The 11158-nt window shown below is 38.1% G+C and overlaps 1 protein-coding gene across 3 annotated transcripts in view; it reads left to right on the forward strand.

The window, feature by feature from the left end:
• Positions 1-4819, forward strand: part of LOC103710132 (protein GLUTELIN PRECURSOR ACCUMULATION 3) — a 28089-nt gene extending 23270 nt beyond the window's left edge. Inside the window, exons 15-16 of one of the 3 annotated variants that reach the window (XM_039129860.1) lie at positions 3301-3385; positions 4581-4819. In XM_039129860.1, the coding sequence (XP_038985788.1) occupies positions 3301-3385; positions 4581-4640 (145 nt within the window). In that variant the 3' untranslated portion in view covers positions 4641-4819. The other 2 variants (XM_008795752.3, XM_026805838.2) reach the window with 2 other exon arrangements.
• Positions 4820-11158: the final 6339 nt, after the last annotated feature.

Consider the following 11158-nt stretch of genomic DNA (forward strand, 5'->3'; position numbering starts at 1 on the left):
TATATTGTAAAGTAGTCATAGCCAGGATACATGTCTATATAATAACAGAAACATAATAAGCTCAGTCAGTGACAAAGTAAGTAGTACAATATCACAAATTTATACTTCAAAACTCATTTATACACAGGACACAAAATATAGTAATCTTAAACCCAATAACACATCACACAATTAACACATAGGCCCCACAGAGTTCAATAAAAAAAACCGAAACATCACAACAGCACACATACTGAAACTATAGTAAACTGTAGCAATTATAGATCTTACAGAGTTAAATAATCAGAGCAATGACAAGCCACAAAGAGTTAAATAATCAGAGCAATGACAGGCCACACAGAGTTAAATAATCAGAGCAATGACAGGCCATATAGAGTTAAATAATCAGAGCGATTATGGGCCACACAAATAAAAAAAGGGAACATCACAACAGCACTTTGTGGAATCGAATAGGGTTAAATAGAGTAATTTATACATTGACATCACAAAGATAAAAAACCCGCAAACCATCAAACATAAATGGAAGAAATTTCAATCGAAAGCCTTGATGAGTTGAAGCACATACCATAATTTAGCTTCAAATGCTCGCTCCCCTGCTTTCTACTTTTTGGTGCTATCTTCTTTTAATGTTGGCCTTTCTTCGTTAGATTTTCTGTCGCTTGCTCCAAAATGTCTAATAAAAACCCTAACCTTTCCCCGTGATTTCATAAAACAACATGGACTTCCTTTTGGAAGTGCCATGTAAGTAAACTGAGAGGGCACGTGCGAGGCGCACGTGCCTTTTTCCGTTAACTATTTAACGCTTGAGTGATGAAGGGGTCACACTGTTAACGGGTTATAAGTTCAGGAGCCATACTGTTAGAAATTGAATTTTAGGGTTTAAGGTAAATTGGGTCATAAAGTTTAGGGTTTTCTATGAAGTTTTGCCTTTACATTATCTATACTTAATTATTAGAAACATATGTTTAATTAGAACTAATATATATTTAATTATTACAAATTCATCCATTAAGCAAATTTACGCCAACAGAAAATAAAATAACATTAAAATATCCTTAAAATCATAATTTGAAGTTCTATAAACCTTGGGATAGCATTAAAATTTTGAAAATTAAAAAAAATAGAAAATGACAAAAAACATTGAATCAGGTATACAACTGGTATGCTTTTGTCTATTGAGTGTCGGTTGGTTCCACTTGGTACCATACCTTATCGATAAAGCTGATCATGGGTTGAGCTTGGGCACAGAAAATGTCAAATTTTAAATAGGCCCGGCCCAAAGCTCGACTAAAAATGAACATGGTTTAGGCTTGAGGCCTGGCGCATGATCAACTCTACTTACTGGTACATGATAGTATAGTCCGCAATACTGTGTTTGTGAACAAGTTGTTGGAGCCATCAGTGAGAAGTCTAGAATGGAGCAAGGGTGGGACGACCCATCATCTCAAGAAGGGAGCAGAGGACGACAAAATGGATTGGAGAAGGGAGTGGAGGAACTAAAAAATGATTTGATTTCATAGCATAGCCATCTTCGAGTAACCTAACTAGTTCACCTACAACTAATGCATGAAATAATTGAGCCCAAATACAGTTTGGTCAGGCCCACTCTCTGAACCTGATTGAGGCGAGCACCATTTGACTATTTGACCTTCCGCTTTTTATACAAGTCATAGATAAAAGCCATGAACACAAATTGGTGTGTGGGATGGAAATGATGTATTCACAAGAGGGACTAAGGCTATTGAACGGATGATGAATAATGGAGTTTTGGAGTGCACAAATGCCTTTACATTGACAATGACTTTCAGCAAAAATTGGACTTAACTAATCCTGATGGTGGGAGTATGCATGATTTTGTTTCAATAGAAAAATGGAAACTTAGAGGATGGGCCTTGGTGAAAAGTTAACGTTGCTTCATTATGACCTGGGTTTCACAAGTTCGAGACATGGACAATTAATTTGCATGCGAGGGTAGGGCTGCGTACATCTAACCCTCCCCAAACCCCGTAGGAGCCTCGTGCACTAGAATGGCCTTTTTAGGTATATTGGAAAATTAAATTTGAAAATGAAATAAAAGAAGCCTATACTAAGGGGCACGGTTACATAATTGCCTCATCGTGAACAACCTGTGAGTGGGCCTATTTTTCTATGGGACAATTTGAATATTAAATGCCTTATAATGTCATTGCAATGACAGCCAGTCATCTTATATTATGAAGACCATATTTGGACATAATGCTCAGGATAACAGCTAAACTATTTAATGTCAAAGCACAAAATACAACAGTTATTCCAGATAAGCCAGATGATCATGATCGGGGACCCAAAGCTTCTGACTCGATCTAAAAATTCCAATGCAGTTCTATCACCAGCAACAGGAGTACTTTGGGCTATCTTAGATGGTTAAAGCAGCAGTTAGAAAAGACCCTAAACTGATAGCTGAAAATTTAAAGCTTAGATACTTTAAATTTGGGTAACTCTCAAAGTAACAGTACTCTATTATCTTTCATTTATTTTACTATGATTTAGGAGGCTTTTGGTGCTGGATTATAATCTTTTTATATTTTTCTTCTTTGTTTTAGGTGTCTTTACTATAAGTGCTATATTACACTTATCATATAAAAAGGAGAGTTTAGCAATCATGAATATGAAGTGGGAATCTCTATATGAAGTTTGGTTAACACCTTTCCTTTCTCTTTTCCTCTGTTCTCTCTCAGCTTCTTTTATCCATTGATTGTTCTTTCTCTCTCCATATGTTTCCTCTTCTTATTTTTTACGCTTTGCTGCTATTTTGAGACCATCCTCGGTTGAAAATGGAGAACAAAAAAAACATTGTGACCAGATCTGACTATACTCCGCAGCACAGACAGAGCAGCTTTTCTTTTTCTATTCCTGCTGCATCATTCTATGTGCAATTATATTTTTGGTTGATTTCGGATTTGTAATGGATTGATTATACAGTTTCATAGCAGACTAAATATATTTGATTAGTCTTTTATGAAAGGTGCTTTAGTTCATAATCAGGCTTTATGTGTACAGTTTTGAGTTGCTGAGGAAGAAGTTCGACTCTTAGACATAAACATGCAATCTATTTTTATTTCAAGTTAAACTAAATTTAGTTTGTGATCATCACCAGTGTTCAACTGTTGATCTCTTCTCCTATTTAAAGGCTGATGTTTCTTCTTCCAATATCATGGTTAGCGTATGGCATTACAGTTTTCATGCTTCATGTTGTTTGCTTCATAACTAGGTGTAAGTTATTATGTTTCCGCTTATTCTTTGCATTGGCAACTGTGGCAGAAGAATTGTCTCTGATTCACAATTTACCACATCCAATCTCCCCAGAGAAGACTACCGCTTTTTCCATTTGAAAAGTGCATCTCAGGTATGTGTCCATATATCTTATATATTACTGCCATTTACATTCATTTTTTTTCCATAAGACATCATATCTCTGTCCTTCAGGTGTTGACCTGAATCCTCAATTTGTCATTACTACTATACATTCTGAAAATATGCTTCTGTCGGAGCTAATAATGGCAAAAGAAATAAAAACTGATATTCCTAAAATCTGTTCTTGGCCGCTGCTGGATGGTACAAGATGCTGAATAATCACTTGACATAGTGGCAGTCATCTATTACTTTCTATGACTTACTCTGGCATATGCCAAAGATCCTTTGGTTTAGCAAAGAATAGTGTTGTCAAAGGTCGCCACCTAGGAGGCCCCGCCTGGGCACCTATGGCAGCCTCACAGCCTGGGTATCTACCACTTTCAGCTCCTAGCGTAATAGAAGTAGCATCACAAGGATAAAGTGACCAATTGTTCGAGAACTTACTGGCTGGTTTGTGTCAAAAGGTCAAAGGAGTGGATATAATTATTGACAACAATCTCGATAAAAGTAGAAAGCTTTTAGTTGGACTTCATAATGATAAATATTTATGGAAATGGATTTGAATAGATTGAAACATGTGATTTACAAATCTGGTATGTGATAAAACGGTTGGTGCTGTGTTATGGTCAAGTTTTCTTGTTCAATACTTCAACAGTTGCATTCCAGGTTTTCTGAATTATGTTGAACTGGCCGGTGTACCAAATTGAACCGGTCGATTACCGGCATGGTTTGGTCCATCGGAACAAAATGGAGGGAGAGGAACAAGAGGAGAGAGGAATAGAAAGAGAGAGAGGTTAGAGGTGGAGGGAGGGAGGCTGAGGGAGAGAGAGAGGCTTTGCCATTTGCCGAATTCAATTTAAAAGTTTAAAAAAATTATAGGGCCTCCTTTATTTCAAAATGAAACAGGAGCAACCTTCTTTATCTCTCTCTCTCTCTCTCTTTTCCTCTCTCTCCTCCCTCTCTCTGGCCCTCTCTCTGTCAATACGCCCCGAAACGGTATAGTACGGACTTGTATCATGCTGAACCTATCATTGTTACTGGTTCGGTAAACCTTGGTCGCATATGTTATTTTCTTTTACCTAATTCATGAAAGTTTCAGTATGTATTAACATATTTTCATAATCTATCTTATTGATTGAAAGCAAGATTTAATGTTTCTTCGCTATACTTGCATTGCTCCAATTCAGTTGCGCATGGATGACATTCCCAAGCTGCTGAATGAGTACAAACAACTAATCTCAAATTGAAGTATAGACCATCACTATGGAGTTGTGAAAGTAACTAGAAATATTTCCTTTTTGATTAGCAGCTTTTGTATTATAATTGTAACCTATTTGTTTTGCTTTGTGAAACAATCTATTTTTTTTTTTTATGTAAGAGTTATGATGCTCTTATTTTTATAAAAGAAAAAAATCCTCTTCCTGTATGTACTGCTGCTTGGAGTTCTCTGGAGGCATGTTATTTATACATTACCCAGTGTTATGCAATGTCAGTGGGCATGCACTGACACAGTCAGCAGTACTATTCATCCGTGTGTAAGGTTGTTTACTTTAGATATCCTACAGAATATTTTTCTATAATGTTTGCTGTATATCAATATATATGGGACAAGGCAAGGAGACAAGGCAAGGAGACGTGAAGAATGCGTGCTATTTTAACCTACAAAGGCTTCAAATGTGAAACTCTTACAAGTAGCTGGAAGCAGCATGATCAACGCAGCTTGCAAAAGAAGCCCAGAGTGCTACTTTCTTAATGGAGGTCATGCAGTAAATTGTGATGCCCCTCACCAGAAGAAATGAAAGGGTTTGTTGTCCCTCTTGACGTAATACGTAGCCCCCAACAAAACCAAACCATGGACGGGTCATTGTCATTGGTTACATAAAGATTCAGAAAAGGGCTATAACCCCCAAACTAAAAGGAAAAAGAAGAGAATTATATACAAATATAGCATCTAGATATTGAAGTTAGGTTCATGATGAAAATTCTTATATTATTGGTAAAATGCTTAAAATTTATGAAGCTCATATTAAACAACATTTAAGGTGTATTTGATTTGCGACGGGAATCAAATCGGAATGGGATTTGAATACTTAAGGAAAATCGGGATTGGGTTTTGGGGGATTTGGGGTATTTCTATTCTCTTTTGGACTTGGAATGGAAATAGGATTTTACCTAATCAAACAATTGGTGGGAGTTATTCAATTTTATTTCGATTTAAGAGCCGCCAACAAGGTTTTTATACGATATACCACTTTCAACTTTCAAGGAGGGTTTTATGGGGGTGCATGGTGGCAAGGTACAAAGACTAACCGGTTCGACTTCAATTTCTTTTTTGATCGGCTATAATTGGACTCGTGCGTTGTGGAAAAAGCCCTTAAGCCTCAATCTTCATGAACCTTATTATATTTAATTCTAGTATTGCACATGTGATATAGATCTAAGGAAAGGGTGGAGGTTAAAGGTGTGATTATATTTTTTAAGAAATGTGGTATATGTTTGCCCTTCTAAAAGGGAGTTTTGTAAAGAAATAAGACAAATTGTCCGACTGCTTAGATTATCATTTTCAATGAAAAATATATATAGGGTATACAATGGCACATGGTTACAATCATAGGATTCTTTTGTTTGATAGTTACACCTGTAGAATCATTAAATTTCTAAGATAAGAAAGTGTTATAATTATATTAGTTACAACCATATAAGAAATGATGAGTTTTTTGTTTTGATTCAATAGTTATAACCAAAGGATATATTGTTCTTATCTAATACTTGATGAACGGCTAGATGATGGTCTAGTGGAGAATGGAGATCACAAACCAACTTGATAACGAAACTTTTGAATTGCTCTCGGCCAAGAGGCTTGGTGAATAGATTTGTAATCTACTGATTGGACTAGATATGAGTTGTCTTGATGAGATAAAGTTGGATCTTCTCGTAGATAAAGTGGCAATCAAGTTCGATATGCTTGGTATGCTCATGAAGGTAGGATTGTGTGCAATATTTAGAGTTGATTGGTTGTCACAGAGTGGTTATATGTCGCGGGACATGCAAATCTTGAAGCAACAAGTTTAACCATTGAATTTCATATGCAGCCGATGCCATAGCTAGATTTAAGAAGTAGGACAACGAGCCCGATCTGAATTCGAATAAGTAAAAAGAAATAATGGGTTGGAAGAAGAGAAGAAAAGATCTATTCCTGGTGATCATTTGATAAAGTAAACCACTTAAAATGCAGCTTCCCAATTGGGACTAATGTGGGGCATGCATTGACTAGCTGAGAATATTGAAAAGATAAAATGGTCTGATCTAGTAATGGTAAGATAAAGTAAGAGTCCACAAGTCTCCGATAATGAGAAGGTTCAGAAAAAATAGGGCTGGTGTTTGAAAATAGTGAGAGATTGGGCTCCATATGTGAATCACATGGACGCAAAAAAGAGCACCTACATCAACTAAAATCTCATATAAATTGATTAATAATTTATTTGATACTAAAAAATAATATTACATAAATAAAAATCTTGAGAAGATTGAACATTCCTTATGTTATCTTATATAAACAATGAGCAAACAAATCCAACTAATCATAAGTTTCTCCTTAAAAACCTAATATCTCAAATTACATTTTTATTAGAATTTAATCATGTTTAATTTAGGAATAAAAAATTCTTAGTCCCACCCATCTAGGGTCGGCCAAGTAGGAGGGCTCAATATTCCAGTCGATCCGGCCCAAGAATATTCATGTGACAGACTAGCCTCAGTAGAGGTCGAAAGAGAGAGGAAGCGAAGCGAGAGAAACTAAATTTCTCTTTTTTTCTCTTTTTTTTATTTCTTTTCTTCGGCTTCTTCTTTTCTCTGGGCAAAACAGGGGAAAAATACCTGTGCCCCGTTTCTAAAGCAAAGGAAAAGGTAGAAGGGAGAGGACGATGGTTTGGTGAGGCGCGGCGGCACAACCGGTGGTTCGGCAGTGGTCGTGCAAGGGAACCACTGACGACGATGGGTGTCCGGCAATGAAAAATCACCAAAATGGGGAATAGCAGCTCTTTACCATTGAATCGCGTCTCCATTGCTTGCCGGCAGCAGGAGATCCGGCATTCCGTCTCAAGGTACCAGCTCGGAGCTCCATCAACACACGGCAGTGACGATGGTGGCCAGAGAGAAGAGAATAAGGTCGGTTATCAAATCTAAAAAAGAATAGGGGAAACTGAAAACCGGAACAGGGCCTTCTTCCCAACCCAAAACTGGTGACAATCCGGCCGGAAACAATGAATTAGGGGTCAAGGAGCTTGCGGCGAAGGATTATTTAAAAAGAGATTTTGGGGGAGCCGAAGTGGGAAGTGGAAGCGCATTAAATGGAGGGAGCGGACGGTCGTGGACGTCTCCTCGGGTCTTCGAACTCTCTCTCTTCCGGCCCGGTCAAACGGATCAGGCCCAGGTCCTCATTGGACCGGCTGTTACAAAAAAAATATTTTTCTAAAAACAATATTTTTGCGAGGAACAAAAATAGTATGTTAATTTAGACTATTTTTAATATAAGATATTTTTTTGGGTACAACGGCGTTCATCTTATTCTTGTATAGGTGTAGCCACCAGAATCAAGAGTGATAATCTGGCACAACTGTGAAGAAGGGACCCTCTGGTGTGTCCAGAAGATCTCTCCTGAATGTTGTGCAGCATAGGAGACGACCCAATTGACATTCTGTTCACCTTCTGATACACATGCATTACTTGAAAGGCGCTGCAGGCTCCCATTATTCGACGAATGTTGCAAAGTAGAGGACTCCCATCCCTCTCCGTGTCTCCTCTCGTATCTAGTCAATCACCGTGGCCAAGTATCCCTCGGAGATGATGCGCTCCATCCTCAGTCTCCATCTCGCGTAGGAGATGCCTTTTCATGCCTCCCTAAACTTTGCCCCTATAGCTGTTAGCCTATCGGTGCTTCACCCGCCCGCAACAATAATATGTGAGTCATAACTCCTGATCACAAAACCCACATCTAATCCGTGTCCATCACTGGTAGCACTACCATCAATGTTCACCTTAAGATGATCGAGGGGTGGGGGCTCTCAAGAAACAAGGACGTATGTGGGCGCTAAATCAGTAGAGCGGGGGTCTCAGATATTTCTAGCCATCTCAGATGAAGCCATCGCAGTGGCTCTGGTAATCTCAGCAGCTTGAAGAAAGGCTCTCTCCACAATGCTCCTCGATGACTCCCGAGCGTTATTGTCCAACCATACATGATATGTCAGGTAGGCACATGTGACCCCCTCTCTATCATCCTTGGGCTCTGCCAAGCCTCCCTTAGCTAGCGTAGGAGGTCGTCTATAGATCGGATGGCCTGGGGCCATGGAAAAGCTACCCTACTCCAGATCTATGCTGCCCACAGGCATACAAGCAAAATATGACTGATGAATTTCTCCTCATTCTGACACCAACCACAACTCAGAGTGATCCTGATACCCCTTTCCGTCAACATGCTCCTGGTTGGTAGACATCCCCATGCCACTTTCTATAAAAACAAGGCCACCCGAGGATAAACCCGCATCCTCCAAATCTCTCCACTTATATAATCTAGGACGCATTTGAGGGAGTAATATACATTATTGACACTAACCTAAACTTTTAGAGTCAACCGTTTAATCAACATTCGCTGACACTTTCATTGGAGATTGGTATCGACTTCAAGTTGGCCAGTTGAGCAGCATTGACCTTAACTGATACTTCCTTAGCAAGATGTAGTTTAATTAGACAGAGCAAAGAATAAACAAAATAGGAGATAGCGCTGCCAAGAAAGGGAGTATTCACTTGAGTTGTTGATTTCAAATGAAAACAAAATTTCATTAAGAATTCTCTTTTAGCTGTTTGATTGGTGTTTTTTTTTTTTTTTTTTTTTTTTGAGATCTTCCATGGTGTATGTTTTATACCATATAGAGATGTACAGCTTTGGATGGCCATCAGCTCATGGACAGCTGTCAAATATCCAAAGACAATACACTGTGTATGGTATATAACACGACGTGATTCATCAATCTTAGTTTGATAGTCCTTCGTCTCCATAGTTTGATGATAAAGTGGCAATTCGAAGTTGTACAACTTTTATATAGCACAAAATATGTACTATTAAGATCCCAATTCTTAGAAATGGACGGTATTTCCATAAATCATCACAAAAGCAGGTGTAGATACATAATTTTAAGAATATTATATTAAAAATAGAATACAATAGGTAAGTAGAGACAAGCAAAAGTATAGAGGAAGGAAAGTGGGACGCATGATAGCAAGAGAAGAAATGATCTGTGCGCAAGGAAAAAAATTCGGTGGGCGTGGGAGTAAATAACCAGCCAAGACGTGGGCACCCCAGTCAGCGAAGCTCACCTATAATTGAATGAGGAAGCGGGCGTACGACGCGGTCCGTGGAATCCACGTTTTCTATGCTTTTTTGAGCCCGCGCCGCGGTTCCGCTCGGCTCGGCTACTGAGAAGGCTTAAGATTCCATTTACGAAGAACTTTTCTGTTCTTTTACCAAAAAAAAAAAAAAAAGAACTTTTCTGTTGCCGACTGCCACAAAATATAATACTAATCTGACGTGTCTTCTTGCGGGAATAGCAGAAAGTTTACTGCTTGTTATGGTTTGTTTTGTTATCTTAAATTAATGCGAGTATCAGCAAGCAAGTTTATCCAAGAGAGGCTTTTGGCTGCAGCACATCTCAATCCAAATATCTAAATGCCAGATCCAAGTCATTATGAGAGTCAGCAGCCTTTTTGTTGACCATCCAAAACTTAATTAATAAAGGTTAAGGTACAATTAATATCATAAAATATATGAACAAGCCCTGGAGCGGAGAAAGGGGCAACTAAGCTAACATAGACTAAATGAAGATCGGCCTGCATGAAAAAAAAATGGTATATGATAATTTTATAAATAGAATAAAAGTTCTTGGTCAGAGATTACTGCTAGATTGGTAATAAAATTAGACAGCATTAGCATATCTTATAGCAAGCTGCTCCCTCTTATATAAAATACTTGGTATTAAGAAAAAGATTTGGCAATCTACATGACACATTTTATCTGCCAAACATGAGAAGATGAGCTTACATGTAAGAACATTCAAACCTAGATAGAGATATACATGCCACTTGAAATTATTTATGCTATAGTATAAAAGAATTATGACAACTACTCCTCTTTTTCTGTTTTTCAATTAAAAAAAAGATATAGATCCAATTTCATTTCGAACTTACTCTAGTATTCTTTTTACATTAGTATTTTTCAGCATGTTTTTTAGTGCTCAAAAAGTATGATTTTCCAGGATATTCAAGATACATCATAGACTATCAACAATTTGAGCTTAAGCAATTGATACCTCTCATCTATCTACAACATATTGGTTCTTTTTTTTTTTTTTGAACTTATAACAAGTATGTCGCTGCAGACCAAAGGGGAAGTTTTTGTCATTAAAAAGGCAGAGCCATTACAAAACTACATGATAAAAATTTGAACCATTAGTAGATAATTTAAGTCGGAACTAAATGGCTACCATGGAGGCTTTGCCACAATTGCCCTTTGCCACTAGCTGGACTCTTGGATTTTTCTCTGAAAAAAAGGCTCTGGCAACGAGGCCGACCACTTCTCTCTCACTCTCCCTCTGGGAAAAGACCGCCCCCCCCCCCCCCCCCCCCCCCCCCCACGTCCGATTATTCTCTCTCTCATTAGTATAATTAACAGTTGTCACTTCCCAGCAAAAGCAGCAGGTGGTAGGAGTAACTC

The sequence above is a fragment of the Phoenix dactylifera genome, chromosome 9 (genome assembly GCF_009389715.1).
Source record: "Phoenix dactylifera cultivar Barhee BC4 chromosome 9, palm_55x_up_171113_PBpolish2nd_filt_p, whole genome shotgun sequence".
NCBI lineage: Eukaryota > Viridiplantae > Streptophyta > Magnoliopsida > Arecales > Arecaceae > Phoenix > Phoenix dactylifera.